The sequence below is a fragment of the Lepidothrix coronata genome, unplaced genomic scaffold, assembly GCF_001604755.1.
Source record: "Lepidothrix coronata isolate B3197 unplaced genomic scaffold, Lepidothrix_coronata-1.0 Scaffold12, whole genome shotgun sequence".
Taxonomy (NCBI): Eukaryota; Metazoa; Chordata; class Aves; order Passeriformes; family Pipridae; genus Lepidothrix; species Lepidothrix coronata.
Window position 1 is genome coordinate 2,244,959 of NW_016690192.1, and position 22,710 is coordinate 2,267,668.

General features: G+C 42.1%; 1 protein-coding gene across 1 annotated transcript in view; it reads right to left on the minus strand.

The window, feature by feature from the left end:
* Positions 1 to 2,353: 2,353 nt before the first annotated feature.
* The window catches only part of RAB3B (RAB3B, member RAS oncogene family), a 37,959-nt gene continuing 17,602 nt past the window's right edge, over positions 2,354 to 22,710 (minus strand). Inside the window, exons 2-4 of the mRNA XM_017805282.1 lie at positions 12,581 to 12,699; positions 7,273 to 7,397; positions 2,354 to 4,009 (exon numbers count right to left, since the gene is read on the minus strand). Of these exons, the coding sequence (XP_017660771.1) occupies positions 3,822 to 4,009; positions 7,273 to 7,397; positions 12,581 to 12,642 (375 nt within the window). The 5' untranslated portion in view covers positions 12,643 to 12,699 and the 3' untranslated portion in view covers positions 2,354 to 3,821. The remainder of the gene's footprint in view (positions 4,010 to 7,272; positions 7,398 to 12,580; positions 12,700 to 22,710) is intronic.

A 22,710-nucleotide genomic window follows, 5' to 3' on the forward strand; every position in this document is an offset into this window, starting at 1 on the left:
CGCATGGCCGCGGCGCGCTCCGATTGGCGCAGAGGCGGCTGCCAGGCGTGAGGGGGTGAGGGAAACCATGGATGGGGGAGAGGAGAGAAGAGGACAGGACATACGACCCCGTTCAGGAATCGGGAGCAGCGCGCGGAGAAATCAGAGCGGCGAGGGTGAGGCGGGAGGACGGAGGCAGATGGCGGGGGCTGCTCGCTGCGCCGTCGGGTTCCTACATGTGCGCCCGCCTGCCGGCTGGGCTGCCCCCCCCCTGCTCTGGCGTTGGAATAGTCCAACAGCAGGCTGGTGGGAGCCGGCGGCTTCCTCTCATTGCCTTCACCGATTGGTCCCCCCCGCTGTCGCTCACTCTGGCAGGACCAATCAGCTGGCCCAGGCCGGGTGTGGGGCAGCGCTGGGCTCAGAGCTCGCCGGGTGCGGGTGGTCGGGGCTGTGTGTTCCCGATGTATACCCTTAAGGTGTATCCCGAACAGCTTAAAGTCTGTACCGGTGGCTGCTTAATAGAATAAAGCTCTATTCTTTACGTGACCACTTCAGCAGGTCCCCGCGTTTCCCAGTTCCCCGCGTTTCCCTTCACCCTCCATCCAACTCCAGTGACAACGGCAATGCCGCTTTGCCTCTTGGCTTGAATCTCCTGGCACACACCGCCGAGTTCCTGTGGGGAAGCTGCCAGTGCACTTATCAGAGCCCTTCTGCACCTTCTGTACCGCTGCACACTTGCCCGGCTGTGCTTTCCTGTAACACCGGTTTTCCCGGTGCCCGTGCGGGAGCCGGTGTTGGCTGCACAGGTGAACGCCAAGGAAAGGCGTCAGAGGCCAACAAATGAGGGCTTCCTGAGGTACAGGGGTGATAATTCCAGCTGAATGCCTACCTGATACTTCAGAGCTTTATTCCTCCACAAGATGGAAGCCAAGACCCATCTCTAATCCCAAGCTTTCCTGTTTCTCGCTGTATCATACAAGCCAAAGAGATGCTTGTGAAGAGCAGTCACCTCTTGCTTTTCACATTCGAATAGCTGTTTTTATCTTGTAGCCATGCTGTTCTACCAACACTTGCTATCCTGGGCCACTGCCATTCAAATGGAAGGCTCCATACAAAACCACACCACAAATTTTGTGTTTGTCTTCAGTGCAAGCAGGTTTTTGTGCAGGTTTTGGTTCAGTGCAAGCAGGTCTGTTACCTCCCCCGCCCTGACAAATCTCTGTCTCACCTTCTGCCATTACCTCTTACAAGTTAATACAAGTAACAATTCCTACTGACTCACTGCTGATATTGAAATCAGACGCAGGCCATTTAAGGCAAAAGGCTTTCCCTGTATTCCTTCATAGCAAATGTGAGATGATGAGATACACAAACTACATATTAATGCAGAGATGTGTCAGTTGCCTGTGATGATTTGATTCCTTATTTGAAATAAACTCTGCAGAATTTCTGCATCAAATACTAGCTTTTTCTATGTATGCAATGTAGAGCAGGATAGAATTCCTGTCTTTTCCAGTTCTTCAGACTGCCATGTAGCTACTTGCTGGTTTGTCCTGTGAAAAACAATTCTGCCCATCCTAGCTTGAAGGGTATGGAATGTACTTGTATTCTTTAAAAGAACCCATCTGACTTGACTGGAACACAGTGAAACACAATTATATATTGGGTAGGACAGGGAAAGGTCCTTTTTGGTAGGGAAAAAAACCCTAAGTAAAAGACAAGAATTGAAATTCTCTTTCTGCTGAATGCATTTTCTGCTACCACTGAGTTGCTGAGCTAACAAATCATTATTTGCACTAAGGCACTCAGTTATATCTGCACAGCTCAAAATCATTGCTATCTACTGTGGATTTTTTAAATTATTTTTGCTAGTTATTTAAATTGCCCTAAATCCTGCTACTTCTACAATTAGAACACAGCACTGCCCATTTATTGGCCACATAATCCTTGTAATCTTCACTCTGCTTTAAACCTATACAGTGATTCCAGATTGCCAGGGTCAATCATCACCCTGCCAACCAAGATCAATGTAGTTTGAAGCATTAAAAGGATTTCTTCTTTACACATGCCCAGGATTGCCTAATGCAAGTGATGCAGCTGACACAAGCTCTCTGGCCACATCCAGTGACTTCATTTCTCTTTATTTTGCAGTTTCAGGGGTTTAGATACAACAACCACAGTCCCAGCACTGCACAAATCACACGTTCAGGACTAAATCACACGCACCCAAAACACATCACAGAAAAGATTTCCAAAAGCAACACACAAACAGAGGGATGAAACCCGTAGCACAATGAGCTCAAACTACCCCAAAGTAGTTGCATTTTTGTCCGAATTTTGTGCTTTTTTTTCTTAGAGCTATTACACTTTGAGATAGAACAGAACAAAATTACAAAAGCACTTACTAGTGTCATGATCCAGCACATTACAGTGCAGAGGGCAGGTACTCCACTCCAGTTCCTGACGTCGGGAAGTCCCCTCAGTCAGAGAAATTCACAGGCCAAAGGTAAAGCCATAAAACTTTCCAGAATTTTCACCTTAAACTTCTCTCCATATCCACTTAATTTAAAAATGTTTCCTCCCTTCAAAGAATGAAGCAACAAAAAACTTGTAGAATAACTCTTAACAGGATATCTTTGTCATTTTTAATTCACAGTTATGTTTTATTAATCAATCTTCCTTTTTTTTTAAAGTTATACTTCGTGGCATTTGAATCTGAAACCAGAATAACTATCCCCACACACGCATCCATCTATCACAAAATTTAAAAAATAAATCAACAACAAATGCAGAGAGAAAATCTAATAATATTGGCACTAATATCTATAAAGACTCATATTTTGGCTCCTGGTATTTTTATCGCTCTGAGACAGTGCTATTCCAAGTCTTACAAGTCAGATTTTGCCTCCAACTAAGCATGGAGCAGCCAATTCCTCCTTTCCTTCATCCTGCAACAAATCCACCAGCAGGGAGTTGATAAGAGTAGATCAGACCTGGAGAGGTAAAATTACAGGACACAGGGGAAAGGCTGCAGGACAGTCAGCTCTTGGGATTCTAGAAACAGAGGGTTAGGGAGCTGTTACTAGTGATGGGGGAAAAGTCTGGAGGCAAGGGGAGCCCTAGAAGGGCTCTCACTCCTTCACCCAGCACCAGCCAAAGCACAGGGTAATGCAGGTATGGCTGCCAGGCCTCCTCCTCTTCCCCTGCCTGAAAGATTTGATTCCTTCATGTGTTCTTCCTCTATTTAGAGACTTGACACAAAATCCACCCCCTTTCCTCTTTGCTCTCTGAAGGACCTCACACTGCCAGACAGACATGCTCTGCTTTCTGCTCCATCATACAGGAAAATTGAGGCCCATGTCTCCAGGACAGCAATGACAACTCTCAAAATACCTGGGGATTGATTCTTTTTTTTTGGCTTTATGTTAACAAAAAAGTATAATCTTGCTTTATAAAAGATTTTCCCCCATTTTCTTTTAGACCTGGTCCCTCTTAATTGGTTTTTGTGCTTCCCACTGTTCTTGACAAAAAAACTCTGCAATAGAGGAATTTATAATTAAAAATGCAACATTCTCTGTGGAAATAACATTTGAAACACCAAACAATTATTTTTCTTCAGTGTAACTCACATCCACACAAGGTGCACTTACAATAGTTTTTCAGATTTTTAAATTATTAGATGAGGAAATACATAATATTAACACTTCAGCACATTAAACAAACATACCAGTTTCCTACAACAGAGACTTCTGCCTTTGGACTACATGATAACGCACCACCACAAATGAAAATGTAAAATTTAGTCAGGAAGGGAGAAGGACATTTCTCAGAGTGAAGGGTCACTAGCATGAGCAGTTCTGCTGCGAAGGGGGTGGGTTATCTGTGAGTCTCATGCTCCTTCCAGAAGTGCCCCTGGAATTGTCTGATTCTACACTCTCCGACATCTTTTCACAGATTATATCCACGAGACGCTCAAACACCTGCCTCACGTTGATGTTTTCCTTGGCACTGGCTTCAAAATAGTCAAAACCTGTGGAAAAAGTGAGCAGAAAGTATCAATAGAGGCTGATGATGATGATTTTTAAAATACCATTTTTTCCAGAATGCACCTTAAGAAAACAAGACATTACATAATTCTTAAGCTCTGTTGATTCCCATAATCTCGGAATAGTGAGCAGAAATTCTTCTAAAATTTATCAAGCATCAGTGAGATGCTATCTGATATTTATCAAAGGGATAAATGGATCCTTACTATCACCCTGGTAAGCACATCTGCAGATGATACAGATCTGAATAAACCCAGGGTAAAGGAGTCGGATTCTCCCCCCTTCATCCCTGAAAGTCCCCTGGTCTGCAGCTGGTGACATGCCACCCCCAGCAAGGGGTAAGGAACCTTCCTAGGCTCCACACACCCCTGCCCAGGGCCAGGCTGGCTCTACCAACCCCTGCTGCAATCTGGCAAGAGCAGAGGCCAGAACGAGAAGGAAGATTGTGGTTTCATTCCTTCTGCTGACCAACCTCTGCGCTCAGGAGCAAAATGCTCCATGACTTGGGTCTCGTTTCTTCCCATTCTTTGTCTGTTTAGATGGAAAGCTCCTCAGGGTGATTGATTCTTGCACAGCACAGAGCACTGCCCTGACAGGAGGTTCAGCACCACTGGACTGCACCCAACTTTAATTCCAGTGTCCAGTCACCAGCTCTTCACTGCAGTGATGAGCACGGATCAGATCCTCAAACACTGACCCTTTCAGATTAAAAAAACCAAACAAGCAAGGCTGGAGTTATGCCATGAAGGGGATGGCACAGACAGCTCTTCCTGCTGCTCCCTGCTGACACTCGAATCAGCCTCCCCCAGACAGCCCAAAGCCTGCCCCAGCAGCAGGAATGCGCTCAACTGTGAAGCATTTCCTTATCTTTCCAACTCCAGGGGCCTCAAGGGCCAACCAGTGCTTACAGTGGCTGTTGCTGCTGTTCTACCAGGTTATTAAATTGCCAGCAGCAAGAGCTGAGGCACCATGGAGAGTTTCTTTTGCAATAAGCTACATTCTGTTGTGCTGCATTTTGGGGATGTTCCACATTGCATCAATTTCCTTTGATTCTGCCACAAACAAAGGGAAAGATAATTTGTTTTAACTGATTAGTCTGCCACTGCCAGTAGGCTGAGTCACCTCGATGTGTGAGATAAGTAGGTATCCACCCCATTCAAACCCTTTTTAAAATTCAGGGGACAACCAGTGAAGTGATGGTGGAGCTGTTTGCCTCCTAATTAACAGGGATGGCTCTCCTGCACAGAGAGTTGTCTGCCCCTCTTGTGTCTTTGATGGTGAATAAAAATGTACATAAAAAGCGCAGGAAACCAGAGAACTGCACTTAGATATTAGTCAGTCCAACACTGACATCTCTTTTGGTTCAGTTCATGCTCAGGCCAAGAGCAATTTCTTAATCTGATTAGGGAATTATTTCAATGATGTTAATGTCACTATACAAATTTAGATCAACGTGCTGAAGGATAACCTTTATGTGAATCATTATGATGAACTGTAGCAGTTTAAGCAGTTGATAGCCAATTAAAGAGATTCCTTCCAGCTAACACACAAAATAATTTCAGATAATGCTGTACACATTAACGTAGTTGCAATAAGGAAAAACTGACTGATGAAATCAGATCTATTTTTCAGCCCTTTTAAAAAGTGTTTAGTATTTTGGGAGGCTATAGAAGAGCAGGGCTGGGACAGCAATTCCCAAAGGATTGATTAGCTTTTGGGTTGCTCTGCACTGGGGTGTGTTTGTCCAGGGTGAGCTGGACAGACATGAGGACAGGTCAGGGGCAGAACTGGGGATTCTTCAGCAAAACAGTTTCCTACTGATGGATTCAGTTGCTATGGTAACTCTATGTGTGTGTGTGGTTTGAAGTGTCCCATACATAAAGGATTCAGATTCTAGATGCCAAGTTTGTAATCCAACAAACAGAGGAATTTTGAGGTGAGAAAAAAAACATTAGATGTCCCAATTGGAGTGGGAGTTCAAATAAAACTTTCTATTTGGTGTTACGTTGGTCGGGACAAATATTCAGCTACTAACAGTGTAATTATTCCTGCAAAATATGTGGACACACTTGCACGCACGTTTTTGAGAGTCTGCAAGCCAGGAGCCAAGTTTATTCACATTAATATTTTCAAAAGCAAATTAACTTCTGATGGGTAAAAAAGAGCCCATAACTGATTTTGTAAACTAACCATGTCTCTGTTTGCTTTGATAGTCCTACATGTAAAGATGTATTATTACAATAACAATACTGATGGGTTTAGTTTGATATTTGCTCATTGTTTTTTTAATGATGGCAGTGCCTCAAGTCTCAAGTCACGAATGGGACCCCTTTGGGTTTGCCATATGTAGAATTTACACTGGAAAGCTCTAAACCTGCAGGATTTTGCAGACATGCCTTTTTTTTTTTCACATGAAACATGAAAAAATAACCTGATTGCTCTTAACTCTTTGTAACAGTGACCACCTTTTTGTTAAAATTTAAATTAATTTTTTAAACAGGATTTACTTGCTACTTTGAATTCTTTGACAGAAGATAGCAGTATAGTTAAATCTTAACACAAAGCCCTCATTCCATATTAAAAATATCATATATGCTATAATGGATAATGAAAAATGATAGATAAATACATGATAAACTAATATAAGCTTATTTTGCTGTTCATTCTGAAATTTTCATTGCAATCCCAATTTCCTCTCAGTGGAACTGTTTTGCTTTTTCTATCCCACATCAACAACATAATGTCATTTCCTTACCTAGATAAAGAAGCCTAGTACATTTTTAAAATATGTTTTACTCAGTTCTACAGTCCTCATGTATAAACTCTTTTTTTTTCACTGTTTAATTAAAAAAATAAATTCTTCGACAAAAATCAATGTTTGCATTGATTTGCAATGAGTACGTGGGACTTGGAGACCTGGAGACAGAGTTGTGTTTATGAAAACCTTTTCTCTTTTCATTCTGCTGAGCTAATAAAACCTTTTCTGTTCAGACAAACTTTATCTTCCTTCCATCCTCAGACATTACCTTTACAGATACAGCAACACTACAAGTATTCTACCAAGTACATCTTGGCCTACTGAGCATGAAGCAAGTAAAATATGGATCTGGAACATATTACACTTCTTAGTTGTGAGACCATTATTAAAGTATTACTCCTGAGGGGACTTTTTATTGTACAAACTAAAAGGAACACAGTATAAGGTAGTAGAGGGAAAAAGAGGTAGAAAGAAAAGCTTTCCACGTACCGAGCTGATCCGCCAGGTGTTTCCCCTTCTCCACAGGAACAATCCTGTCATCCTCCATGTCACATTTGTTTCCAACCAGGATCACTTGTGCATTGTCCCAGGAGTAAGTCTTGATTTGTGTGGCCCTGCAGCAGGTCAGAAAAGACTGTCACATTCCATCAGCTGTGCCAAAATAATCATATATTAAATATAAAAACAAGTACCATTAATGACCTGGCTTACACATAAAGGAAGGATGCAGACTCTGTAGTTCACAGCACCATTCTGTTTTACTGCTCCTTAATCTGGTGTGACAATAAAGTTTCTTGTTAAGACTTTGCAAGTGTTAAAAGATCATGAGATCCAGATAAAAAGCTGAACTGAAGAATTTTTGAAGTCCAGGGAGAAAAAAGCTTATTCTCCTTCAGCTGTCTTCTGTCAGAGGAATGGCAATCAATTATAGCTCTTCAGGATAATTGTCCCATAGAGAGAGCCATACAGTAGATGCACACTTCATGCTGGATTTACAACTTCTTATAAAAGACAGAACAATAATAATTTAGAGCAGACAAAAAAAGATGCTCATTTGCTGCAGCACATTTGCTGTAGAGTTTTAGGAACACCATAAATACAGGTGGAAGGATCAAGTCATCTTTGCTTGAACAGGAAAAGGGGTTCATGGAGGCTGAAAATTGCATAGAAACGTGGAAATAATTGCTAAAGAGAAACAGAAATGTACCAAATCAGGAAGATATGAGATCAAGGCAAGGCTCTGTGAGCTAATATTTGAACCCAGCAGGATGAAGTGATACCTAAGGCAGGGAACAGCAGATGCAATGACAGACAGCAAGTACAGAACCAACATTAACTTAGTGGCAGAGGGGGCAGTGCATGGGAGCTTAGGAAGGAGCACTCAGGTGAACTTAGAGACTCTAGTGGAGCTCACTGCAGATCCCAAGTTGGTCTCTTTATAGTTTTTCCATGATGAAACTGAAGATTTTCCTCCTGTTTATCCTGAGGGCCAGTCCTCTCCCACCATCCTTGGGGAGGTGCCCCAGGGCCAGCAGCAGAACAGTATTAGCTTGGGGGCGTTCACTTTCATCCATTTTTTCAGACCAGCACAACCTATTTGATCTTCCCCAAGTCAGCTCTATCTTTTCTGACTCTCTCCTTCCCAAAGATAATTAGGCTGCTCTGCCAGAAGCAATACACTCCTTCCCAGCTCCAGTCCTCCTCCAGTCCCTAAATCACCTTCCACTTTTTGTCCCTATTAGCCACCAATCCAAACTGGACATCGCACTTTCAGGCAACTCTGCCATTTCCCAGGAGAGCCAGGAGTCCCTTCAGATTTTTACTTCTGTTTAAGTTTGCTTGAACTCCCTTAACAATAAAGCATTTGATTCCTTCTCCTTTGAATTATCAGGAGCCTCCAGCTCTGATCTACTAATGACAATTTTTAATTAGTTTGAGTTGCTTACTTGCCTTTTCCATGGAAAGAAGCCAGTGGTGTTACTTCACAGATAACTATGGAAAAGGGAGTCATTTCACTGTGCAACTTGCCTTGAAGAAGCAGCAGCCTGTTTGGATTGCACTGGAAAACATAAACCTAACCCAAGCCCACCGCACAAGCCCAGACCCTTAGTGCAACACCCAAAAACAAACAAAGTCTCCATGCAATGAAATTTTTTCCTCTTCCTAGTGTCCTCCTGGAAAGGCACTCTCTCCAATCCCAATTTTGGCTCCTCCAGTTTCACCCTTAGACAAGCCCCATGGGAGCTAATATGAGTCTGTGATGAGCTTATGTGGTATTCTGGGGTTTCTCAAGGCTCATCACAGAAGGGGGTGACTGCAGAAATGAGCCAAAAGCCCAGGAACGTGAAATCTCCCCAGTCTCCATAAGCAATGAAGAGAAATAAAGTCTTCCCAGGTTCAATTTAAAACACCTTTAAGCAGGCTCTTCTTCTGACTCCCAGTTCAACCTCTGGATTCATTTCAGCCCCTGGCATTGGATGGGGACACACTGCCAAATCTCAACTATTTAAACAGAATTACTTATCAAAAAGAAGCAACCTGCATGAAGGATCCCCCACAGAAACATATCCTTCTTGTTTTGTACAAGCTAGAGAAAAACCTCTTACAGAACATCAATATTTACTCTTATCGGGCATAAAGATCAACCAACCAAAAAAAGTTATGAAGAACATCTAAAGGAAACCCTGATGCCATTACAAAAAATAGCAGCAAATTTCCAGAAACTTTTGGAAAGACAAATTACTAAATAACAAGGCTCGTGCAATTGAGATGTTTCAACAGCTATCAAGGTGAGCCCAATATACACACTGGGAGAAAGGTATTTCTGTGACAAAATAAAAATGCTGTGCCTTGTTTGTGCTGAATTCCCCAAATTAACAACAAAACACATTTTCTGTGCTTCACATGTGAACTTAGAAGAAAAATAGTCTCAGGTTCACAGTTACAACAGGAGGTATCAACAATCCAATTTAGAAATCAGCTTTAAAGATAAATAACGCTGATGATTTGTGAACCCAGCTGTCACTTATATCTAAGTTAAATTTTACCAATTTTTATTTTCCTTCTATGAAATTGTCTAGATTGTCCAAAGCAGAGCTTGCATAATATTTTCTATTTACTTTATATTTTCAAATACTGAATATATTTTAGTTCCAGTACAGTTTCAAACGAGGTATAAACCACTGATTTATCTACACACAAAACTATCAACCCAATGTCAAATAACAGCTATCAAAGGAGACTACTAAAAAAAATTCTAGAAACTGAGTTGAAAGCCAGGAAAGCTAATTTAACCCTTTCACTCACCCTACACAAAATACATCTTATATTCAAACAAAATAATTACTTCTTTCAAATATAAGGTAAACCCTATCTTTGCATTTGCCCATTTATGCTTTTTCTTGTAAAAGAATCTGACAACTCTTGCCACACTGCAGTAAGGAAAATCACTCAAGCTTAATGTTTTAAGGCTTCTCATACATGTTTTACTTTTTCCAGTGAACAGGAAAACAAGTCATGTTCCAAGTATTCCCAAATACATTTAAATTGTGTATCTTTCTCAGCAGCTTTAAGAAAATCATAATTAACTGAGGTGATTGATGTGAACGAAGGAAAGACTCTACTTCACATTCATATACTACCTGGAGAGCTTGTCTAAATACTGATATACAGCCACAATCCTCCTCATTCAGGAGAAAGGGTGACTTCACTTGGTTTAGGAGAAGTATGAGTGACACAAAGCAAACTAGGATCCTCTTTAGGACATCTACCCATAAGAAGGGTGAGGTAAAATGATCTCCCAAGGGAGAAATCATATGGCAGACTGGAAGAGATATTCTCATTTCCCTTGTGGGCAGGTGAGGCTCGATCAGGAGGCTGTTAAAACAGTCATGTACCAACGAACCAAAGACAAAGGCTCTGAGCTAAAGGAGCTCAAGGAGGAGATATCTTAATTTTCCAGGAAGAATACAGTTCCTGACTGAAGACCAGATCCAGTGTAATCAGGTTTTTTACGCATAACTGTATCATGCAGCATGGTGGGAGAAAAAACCCCACCAAAAATCCTACCTATTTGCTATGCTAGAAAACGACAGAGGCTGGTATAGCAGCACCAGCATCAGACAAAAGCTTTTGTTTCCATTTCTTGTGCCTTCTGAAGTTTAGAAAGCAATTTTGCAGGCTGGGAAAAACCATCTCTCAGCTGTATGGCCACTAGAGGACTCTGCTGGCCCGGCGTTGCTGGCTTTGCTACAGCCCTCATCTCCTCTCTAGTGGACCAGCTTTAGGAAGGAAAGAAATGTGTCGATTTTATCCTCCCCACAACATAATTTGTGCTCAGAATCTTAAAACTGGTTACAAAGATTCCTGACACACAGAGTAAAAATACAGCGATGGTTCACCTCTGTCCTTTGGCTGACAAGGTGCTCTTAGCAAAGTTATTCCTGCAGCTCCCGTGGCACTGGAAGACATGAAGTCAAATTGACAAAACTGACCTTTCCCAATTCTTACTCTTGCATCAGTGCCTGTGATGGAACAGACCTTAGACCACTTCCAATACAAAGCTTCAGGTTAAACTTCACCTGCACAAACTTCAAAATAGTAGCAGGTCAAAGACTGAGATTTGGGGGTTTTTTTGTGAAGTTAAAACTGATAAGTAAAACTTACTAGAGCAGAACCAACATTCAGACAGGTAGATGAGATGTGTGGTCATATATATCTTGTTTCACCAGGGAACCAAGCTGAAAACATTCATAGTTTAGTGAAAGATAGCCCTAGCTCACATACCTGCACTCCTATGGAAAACATCCCCATGCACACACTTGCAGAAGAAGCTTCATCTGAGCTTGGTGGAGTGTGTGCCACATAGAGGAAACTGGTTTTGGCAAAACCTTTGGGTTTGTGTTTCTAACAAGAAAAAAATTATTCCTCTATCACCAGCTGCCTCAGTACAGCTTAGGATGCTTCTGCAGTTCACCTTCTGCAGCCTGGTTCATGGTACTGAGACGGGTTGAAAGTGGAGACTGCATCTTTAGTCCTGACAATCAAGACCAACTGCTTCGGTGGACAGCGAGAACAAAAAAAGGGCAGCCCCGAGGAAAGGCAAATTATTATAAACAACAAACCACATGGTTGCAGCTTTTGAGTTACAGCCCAGATTAGAGGGTACAGAATAAGTGTTCAACAGACAGCCAGACTGAGCTGGATGCTCAGAACCAGAGCCACAGCCAGCACGTCAAATTCTCCCAGCAGGTCATCCAGATCACTGCAATTCCATCAGACTTGGGAGATCCCATTAACCGCTGCACTGCCTTTTTTTGCACCCTGACCACTTATCTGCAATACACAGCAACCAGGTTACAAGCAGAAATTATTGAGGGGACTCACAGGGCTACTACTTCTGAGGATAAACACAGCCTTTCCCCAGATCCCTGAGATTTGAAGAGAACAACCACTGTTAAACTGAATTGTTTTAGCAGCGTAGCCGGAAACCTCATAAGCCCAAATAATGCATTAAAGGATTAATTTCTTTATAATAAATTTAAACTTTTAAAAGCAACAAGTTCTATAGCATGCTACAATATTTGAATTATAATGTTTTTATTAAAGTGAAGCTGTAGAACTTTTTTGAAGGAAAGTTTATAAATCAAATTACTTATCCCAGAGTTTAGATGAAGAGGAAAGAACATGGTGATGCAAAGCATTATAGAGGGTGGGATGTCTCATGTTCTCAACAAACAATTGTGAGGAGAGAATTGAGCAAAACCCAAACAAACCCAACAAAATCAGTATTTCGTACCAGTCCTGCACTGCATTGAAGGAGTCTTCACTGGTGATATCATACATGAGCACAAAGCCCATGGCTCCTCGGTAGTAGGCAGTAGTGATGGTCCTGTATCTTTCTTGTCCAGCTGTGTCCTAGAACAAAAAGGAATATTTAGGCTTTAAGACTTCAGTTCTCAGAAGCAGGAGTTGTAATTAGGTCCTATATCTAAACTAAGGCAACCACTTGTTGTTATACATTTTAAAATTCTCATTTGCTCCCAACTGAAATGAACTCTACTTACATTTTAGCATTAATTAGGCTTTTGCATCAACCATGATTTGTTAAATGCATTTTGACACATGTAGTGTTAAAAAAAAATACCAAAGTTGCCAACTCTTTAATTGCTCTTTTCTGCCTCTGCCTCAATGCAATAATAAAACCTTACCAGAGCTCACTGAAAGCTGACACCTCAAAGCAGAGGCAAAAGAAAACGGTCCAGGACTGTATCAGGCAAAAGACATTTACGTGTTGCAATTCAGTGTCACGGTCAGGAAAATGTCCTTGAGAGAGATGCCGGGGCTGACTCAGTTCTTACCTCAGGTTAGAGATAATGATTAAAGTCCTGATGCAATGAACTTTACTATATAAAGTGAATTTAATGTGGAATATCCCAATCACAATGTCTGAGGTGCACATATTAATTTGAGAGTTACTAATCCTCTCCTGCTAGTTCAGCTTAATTCTCTTTACCTATAGAGCCCTGCAGAGTACCTCTACCTGTGTTTGTCATTTCTGTGTTCGTCATTTCTGTGTTCAGCCTGGCAGCACAAAGGTGAAACTCTGGCATATACAACAGAAGAATTCTGAAAGACTCATGACAGCTAGAAAACATGTCAACCACCATCTGTTGGATGCCAATAACATTTATTCTTCACATTTTGCCTGCTTTTAAACTGAGGGATATTTCTACTCCAAATCAGCAGTTCTGCAGTCAGTCCATTCCCTCTGGAAAAAGGAGAGAAGTCGCAGGTTGAACATATCTCTCATTCAGGAGATATCTATCAATTGAACAAAGACATTTCATCCATTTTTTGGCAAATGGCAGCTCTGTGAACAGCTGCAGGGAGGCAAAAGGCCTTGCCTTCAAAGCACATGCTCAGCATGAGGTATTGACTGCTAGTTACTGTGCTGGTTTAGCAGTTCTGAAATGAGCAGTCCTTTAGTCTCCCAAAACCCACACTGAAGAAAGCATTTGCTGCCACTGGTTTAAAATGTGATTAAAGTTCTCTTCTCTGGAGAAGAAGACCCTAAAGGACTTATTAACCATGTAACTAGTTGGAAATGTAAAATAAATCCATGTAGAGCACACTTGCAGGAGTACAGAGATCAGACACAGCACATCACCACAACCTCAGGAGACAGTGGGTGGGAAAAATCATCTTGCCCATTGTTCCCATACATGCAGTTTTGTTTTTGCTGCATGCGAGGCAGTGTTGGCCCTGCCAGAACACACAGCAGTCAGTCTGGGATCACCTGCTGTTCTGCACCAGAATATCACAGAGCCTCTCTGTAGGAGGAGAGCGCTTGTAAATAAACTCCTGACAGTTTGCTTAAAAGGCTCTGCCTATTGCACTACTGTGAGAACATCCATAGCTGTAACACACTGTGCATTTCCCAGTGGAGAGACTATGCAGCATGTATCTTGCCATTTCTCCAATTCTCAGGAAAAAGAAGGGATTTTTTCCTTTAAACTTGTGCATTTATTTCAAGAGGGGTTAATCCACTGGTTGATCATGATGAAGCATCATACACTGCCTGAGAAAGAGTTTTCCTGTTCCCTCCTGACAAGAGGTACCAGAACAAGGTGGACTACACCTTGCAGCTTGAGCGACCTTTTCCTCTCCTGCCAGTGATAAATCCACCACTCTTGTAGTCCCTGACAGCACATCCTGACTTGGCTGCTGAACAGCTAAACCAGCCATGACAACTAGATCCTACCTATACTTCTTCAAGCAGGAAGGTCTCAGCAACAATAGTGTTGTTCTTTTATTCAGAGAGACATAATAGTTGCTTTATTTTAGGCTGATTTTATAAAGACATGAGGGTTATTAAATCATCAGTGTCCACACGTGCACTTTTGATCAAATTTAACTGAGGGGAAATGCTTTCAGATGTTCCTTACACATGTCACAAAAAATAGCTGGTAAGGTGAAGAGAGATCTTAAGCATACCTTAGCTGGGAAGAAAGCTTAAGTGCAATGATCTTTTTCCAATACCAGCAGGAGAAAGGCTCTCTTTTTGCCTCATTAGGAGAAAGCCCTAAATCGATATTAGTAACTTCACAGATTCTGTAACCAACAAAACCAAACAAATCCATAGGAAGTCTGCATTGTTGTTTTACACCTGCATTCCCAAGTTCTTCTCTCTCCCAAATCTCACCTAGTATTTTCTCCTCTGTGTTTAACTATTGCTCTTTTTGGCTTAGGGCATGAGGCTGTGACTGGGCAGTAAGTGACTGCAAGACACATTGTCTGACTACATGTGGAATAATTTGGAAAGAAATTAAATTTGACGATGGCTCAGAGCAAGGACTTAGGTCTGGGGACATATGTCCAGGCTGTCCTGGGAAGCAGCCCCAAGGGATGCTGAGGGTGACTTCCAAAACCTGTCCTGATACCATCTCAGTGCCTCAGCTCAGTGAGGAATTGGACTCATCTGAGATAAAGGCAAATTATTGCCTGAAAGCTCTGGAATTTAGCAAATCTGGTTTGTTGATTGCAGTATTTTGCCTGTGACCCCCCCTGTGTGGGGGGCAGGGCCCCAGTTTATACAACAGTGAGAGATGGGGCTGCAGGAGGTACAGAACCCCAAAGGGCTACGTGCATTTACATGGTCATAACCTGTTCTCTGGTGGACAGTGCACTTAACTCATTAGAAAGGTAATTTGCACATTCATACACTTAGGTGCCTGCCTTCTCAGGTTATCAAAAGGAGTGTGCTATGAGGGAAAGGCATCCTATGTTTCATGGTATGTAAAGTTTATTGATAACCTTGCCCTGGTAGCCATGTGGTAGAACGCAGAGACGTGATTCATCTCCACGTGAGTCACGGATGCCTTCCTCGCTCTGTTTGACTGTACAGGTACAGAGCATGTCATCTCCCCTTACAGGCTTGTAGTTGCATTTCTCCAAATGCATTTGAATTGTTATATCACCCTGAAATTACTTTTTTCCTCAGGTTACATTAGCTTTAGACAGCGATAAATTGGCTTAATTTTCTCGACTCACACCATGAGCAACCCCCTCACAGATGCCTTGACTGAAATAAAATAAAATAAACTGCAAAATCTGAACTCACTTTCTTCAGCATTTACAATAATTGTCCCTACCTCAGTTTAAACCACCACAAACCTTAGCTAATTAGGCATTTCAGGTTTTCACATTCAAGTTGTTTATCCAATGAAGAAGAAAATAACTGACAGAGATTGCTCCCCTCCTCCCCCCCGCCAAGTTGTTTGCAAGATTTCCAGGTAGACCACAAACTCATCAGAAGACAAGTAGATGAGGCACAGGCAGGGATCAGCAGAGAGGTGACGTAGCACTAATTAAGAGTCTAGCCAAATGCCTGGGAAGAAGAGCCTGAGCCTTCAGCATCCAGAAGCCTGCTAGGCTGTCCCTGATGAGGAATCAGAGAGCTTGGCTGTAACCAAGCACAGAAGCGTCTCTGTGAGGTATATTTACACCAGTATGCTAACAGCTCTGTTCTTCTGTAGCTATTGTGTGTGCCTGTCTTTGATGCAAACAATTAAAAACACCCACAAGACCATTAGCTGGGAGCTCGAAACAAAAATTTGAAGGTTTTGCATTAATGAGCAATCAAAATTCAGTGTTTATTCAGAGGAGAAAAAGACCTAAATGTATTAGCATTGTGTACAGATGCCCTCCAGTCACGAGATCCATCACATAAACATTTACAATAGAAGCACAACCAGCTTTTCTTAAATTTACTTGGCTGTCTCAGCAGAAACTGCAAGGTACTTACATAGAAAACATATTTGAGTTTTTAAATTCTGACAGATGCCCTTTGCTGCAGGTCTGAAAAATCAGAATCCATGATTCTGAACCATCCTTCTTCTAGTGAAGATTTCCAGCTAGAAGTTCTTTGTTCCAAATAAAATGTCACTGAAACATCTAATCTGTACTGAATTTAATCCCCTTAGCACCATGACTTTTCTAGCAGTGTAAGTGACAAAGAGCCTCTAAAGAAATAAACCTTTCCAATTTTTTAAAGGATTATGGTTTGATTTTCATGGGGTTTGGGTTTTTTTTAAAGAGGAATAATACTCAAGAGTAAGAGTTGCTTACAGTCCAGCTAGTTGGCAACATTTACAAGATGCACGTACTTAGCACCATCACTTAGGCTGCTCAGAGTCAGAACAGGGGTCACGTTCACCCCAATAACCAGCACCCAGCACAATTTGGGGCTTCATCAGTTGTGAAGGAGTTTCTTCTTCCCTGCTGTTCAGCGTCACATTGTAACACCTACGCTATAGGTTTTTGCACCTTTTTTACCTTGTTTGGAGTTTGGTCAGCCTTGGAGACAGGATAATCCACTTCCCAGCCCCATAGTTACAGAGGCAACAAGTTGTTAGACATCAAAGTGTCAGGGAACATCTGACTCCCTGCAAACACAGCTCAGTTCTCAGCAAGACTGACCACCTCAGCTACTGTTCTCTACCTGACAGATAACCCGAAAAAGCAAGAAATAGAGGCACATCCTGAAGGCAGAGGGCTGTTTTTCCTCTATCTGGGGCTCAGTAACACCCGAGCCCTTTACATCCAAGACCTGTTCACTTTCCTTTCTGCACAGATGAGGAAACATCTGTACTCCCGTGGTGCTGTGCTGGTGTCTCTGCTGTGAACAGTGAGGGTGCCACTGTGCCATCAATAACTCCATTCCACTCCACTCTGTTCCCATCTCTCCAACAGTTCATGCAGCCCTTTCCACTGCTGCCTTGTTCTGCCTTCCTCACTGGACTGAACTGGCAGCTCAAAGCAGCCTTTCCTTACCTTTCAGAACTGTTGCAATGTGAAATGTTAAAATTCTCATGACCTCCAGCAAATCTAGTTGTTTTGGTCACTGTTACTGATGTCTGCTGCAAGGTGGCTGGTATGTCCCATCCCACTACTCTCCTGTCAGGACATGCATTTCAGACATCTGGGACTGAGCATTCCTTAGCTGGATGTTTCCCCAGTGCTGAGCACAGAAGGGATCTATTCTGCCATCGAAGTTCCCGGATGTTACATTCCCACATACACATTTCCTTTGAAAAAGTAGATTTTTGAGTGGAAGCCACCAAGGATCACATAAACAAAAGTCACCTTGAGAAAGAGGAAGGGGAAAAAAAACAACCCACCCACTAGGTACCACAAGAGAGAGTCACCTTGGACAGACTAGGATGTGTCATTAATAAGAGAATGTTAACATGGAGCTTAGTGTTCCTGCTGGCAGCTAGAAATAGGAACAAACAGGCAAGCAAGATGAGTCACTGGTTAAGACATGGAAAAGATGTGATGTCATGAAAAACCTGTGAAGTTTCAATTGCTGCCAGGAGCAAAATAACACCTGGTTCCTTCAGAACTCAGCTCTAATTAAAATGCTCCAGTTCAACAGATCACATTAAGCATGTGGGGTTTTTTTCTCTCATTATTGAGTTCTCCCATTGCCCAAGAGTCACTGGAACCTTCTCAGACACATTTTGCTACCTTGAGAGCCAGTTTCATTTAAACAACATGTCAGAAAGCATTTCTGATGTGAAAAACCCTGTGTTTTTTGATAAAAGGCTCTATCCTTGCAAAGTGCTTTTCAAACATTCCCACATTATGGCTGTTTTCACTTCTACTCTTTAAAAGCTGTAAAACCAGTAGCCTTGGATAACTTCAGTACTACCAGTTGCAGAAACTTCACTTTTCCTATCCTATTTTACTTACCCTGTACAGAAGGTTCTACCTCCCTCTTTTCTCTAACATTGCCACGCTAACTGCTCCCACTAGAGAGAGAGAAATTTTTTGAAAAGAGACTTTTAAAACATGCAGAGTCTACAAGAGCTCACCAGTGCCTGGTCAGTCATCAGAGGCCTTGGTCATGCCCAACACACACACTTTTGAAGTTGTTCCCTGTAACTCGGTGGCTGAGTGTCCCTTCAAGGTGAGGTACCGCGCTTCCCTTTCAAAGTACTTTTGTAAATGAAGCTGATGGACAAGGAGGAAAGGTTAATCCACCATTAAAACATTTCTGGTGGTAGGGGAGCACCAGCTCTTTTAACTTTTCTCAGCAACTCCACACCATGTAAAACAAAAAGTGAATCACTGAAAACGCAACAGGCTGCATTTGCTCAGCAGAATGCAATTCCCACACTGGAATCGGGCCAAGGTACTGTGATTGACACCACTGCTCACGACCTGCTAAGATGTTAAAAATATTATTTCCATTTTCCCAGGTGCCTTGAGATTGTAGGGAAGATTAGCAGCAGTTGCCCTTCCTGATCTGTCAGAGAGTAAGGAAGACTGGAATAGGGCTGCTTGCTTATAAACATTATCTGCTCTTCTCATCTTTTTGTAGGTTGAGTTTTTCTGTTAGAGTATTTAAAAGCCAGTGCCTGCAAAGCTGAAATCACATTAAGAGGTACACACAAAGATTAAGTACATTGTGCATATTTCCTAAATTCTAAGTCTTGAAAAGTATTATTTTTCATTACTTGGAATTAATATGAGGTCAGTCTTATATTTTTGATTCTTCCTGATCCAGTTACCTTGATAGAAAAATAAAGAAATGGCAGTAGTAAAAATATGTAGCATCCACACCACATACCTACCTCAACTTCCATTTCTTTAGCTGCAAATAAACAGTGAACAACAAAGTTCAAAAGGTATATGATGCATTTGAAAGCCTATGCACTGTGGGCAAAAGTGATAAAACCACCAATGACATGTTTAAAAAAACCCCAAATCATTTAAGAAAATGTTAAGAGGCTGAGATCCTAGAATAAGAAGCTTTCTGGGCACTGAATGCATTATTATCATAGAATATATTGCTGCTCTGGCTAGATCTTTTCAGTTGTCCCACGTATATCCTTTAATTCTGTTAATCAGGACTGTAAGAACAGCTGTACAACACACAGATGTCTGAGCAATGTTAGTCACTATAAGCATTATTAATTAGCTGCTGTTGAGAAGCAGATAAATTAATCACAGCCAGAGCACTTCAGAAGCAGCACCAGGCTCCTGCGAATGCACCACCGCGGACATCCTAAATGGTCCTGCAGGGCAGTGGATTGACGTGCTTCGGTGCAGCTCCCACCGCGTGGGTCGCAGCAGCACTCTGCTCACCCAAGAGATGTACAGCAGGAAGGGAAATCTCAATACATTATGAATCGGCTGCCAAAAGAACAAGCGCACAATCTGCGAGGAGGAAGTTAAGTGATCTGCGGTACAAATCTGTCTGAATTCGGTAGTCTGGTTCTTTGATCTGGAAAGGAACGAGGGCAGGTGAAGGGAATCGGCATCGCGGTGCTCCCGGCCTCCCTCCCCCTCCAAGGCACGCAGGCAAAACGGAGCAAGTCCCTGCTCTGAGAGCAGCCGAACAAGACTCAGACAGACTTCCCGGAGCCTGTTTCTGGGTGATCAAATGTCATGGTAACCGGCGAGAGAGCCAGGCAGCGAGAGGGGCTGTTCGCGGAGCCAGCTCTGCTCAAGGATGGGCATCGCGGCGGGCCCGGCGGTGGTACCCACTGATGGTACCCAGTGATGGTACCCAGTGATGGTACCCAGTGATGGTACCCACTGATGGTACCCGGCGATGGTACCCGGTGGTGGTACCCCGACCGGCCCCCGGCTCTGGGCAAGACCTTCACTTAAACTCATTTACAAAGCAAATATTTCAGTGTTTAAGAAAATCAGTGACTTCGTTCCTGGAAGACCTGTTGGAAATCCTGATGGTAAAAAAAACTTGGTGCTCTGCTAGGAACATCCCTCCTAGGGCTGGTTCTTATCAAGGGAAGATTTCAGCTTATTTAGTAGTGGATTAGGGCTAAATCCGAGCCTCATACTTCACAAAAACCCCCTAGAGATATTATGTCAAGGGGGTCAATTCTAAGACAAAGTGCTCAGAAATTCTGGGAAGCTGTTTAAGATATCTTTGAGATTAAAATACCAAATTGAATTACAACCATGAGGCAAGAAAATGTACTTTAAATTGAAGGGCAGCAGCTAGACAAAAATAAAATAACCAAGCTTAATTTATATTAAGAACAACATGCCAATAAAAGTAAAATATAATATTCTTTTAAGGTCTTTAAAATCCTAATGTGTAATTTTACAAGATTTGGTGGAAGTGAAGAGCTGACGAGGCAATTTTCAATTTACAACCTCCCAAATTAGGAGAAAAACCCCACTGCTGAATTCAGGTGAGCATTAAACAAAAATATAAAGACATTGAAGGTTCTAGAAGTCAAGAAGGTAGAATGAAAGCTAAAAGACAACAAAACCCAAGAACAATTTGAACCTTGTAAATCAGAAGGTAAATAAAAAGGGAAAGAAAAAAGTACTCACTTCAGTGGAGTTTGAAATACATTTTCTAAATGCTGGAATTTGCAATAACTGATTCCTCTATCTCATATGTTTTTGTTTGACAGAAATGTGCATATACTTTGAAAAGCAATTTAATAAATTGATCTGAAACACTAGTGACATGAAGGGGGGTTTGTTTAAATTCACAAAAAACATTTTAAAAAAATCAAATGGAATTTGAAACTCTCCAAATAAACCCACATTTCTGCTGAGAATATAAAGGAAGACTTTCAGCTAAAGAACAGCTATTTTGGAGGAGTCCTAAACATCTTAAAATACAGGCTTTGTCAGCCACAAGAGTACCCACATGATGATGCTCAGTAATAGCACAAGAAAAAGAAAATAATCTTCTACCATTTCCCGTAGTGTTTTCTATTATAACCACACAGACCAGATGTTAAACTCGAAATTTCATTGAGCAGCAGCTGCAGAGGGCTCCTGAGGCAGCTCAGAAAGCAGTTCTGGGGTGCCCTCGGGGCTGACGTGGTTACAGCAGATGCCTTTCAAGGTGTGAGGTCCTTTTCCACACTGTTTTAAGTTCACCCACCTCTGTGGTGATGTCTCCTCCTTTCCATTTGAAAAGAGAATCAGGAGCAAATGCTCCTTGACAGCTCCTTGTTTTGCTGTTTGGTAATCTTACTGTTTTATTTTCACTAATCACTTCATTACCACAACACCTCCTTGCTCTGTCTAGGCCACCAACTGCCTCTGGCCAGTGGACACATCCAGGGCCTAAGTGGCTCAAATCTTTCTGATGAAGAGCCCATCTTCATATCTACCTTTTTAAGAAAGGTAGAAGAAAATCACAGCAGATTTTCCAGCTGAAGAAAATGTGTTACTGGCATTCTAAAATGCCTCCAGGGTCACCTGTCCCCTGCCATTCACCACCCAGTAGGACTTTGGTCAGGCTCCCAAGCACAGCCTACTGCTTGTACTTACTAGGACTGCTCAGTTCAGCCCGGATTTGGGGAGATGCCACTTGGTGATTGAACTTTGATATATAAAATAAGTCCTGAATTGTAAGGTCCTGCCTGCATCCAATGACCTCAGTGAAGAATCCTGCATAGGCAGGGGTCCTGACTCCTCTCAAATCAGACTAAATTTTCAGATAAGAGGAAAAGACGACACAGAATTTTTCCACGTAATCTGTATCTTGAAACACGGACCTCAGCCCAAGGAAAGAAGGCTGTAAAAAGAGCTGTTAATGACAACTCCAAACTGTCTTATTTAAAGCTAATAAAAATCCTGTGTGCAACAGAAACAGCGTGAGATCATATTTGTACAGAACACTAAACGTGTGTGATGCTGTACAGATCAACAAAAATATGGGTGGCATCAGTCTTCATTATATTCTAGCAATTTTATATTAATATAGCTTCATAAAGTAGGGAAACTGCACAGCATCACCCAAAGCAAGCAAAGGTCTTTCAACAAATCTGTAATTGAAGCAATCACAGTATCAGGCACAATCCAAGCACAGGTTCATGCATTATGCTGCTTCCCAAATCACTCAGGCCCTCTGCCAGCAGAAAATTG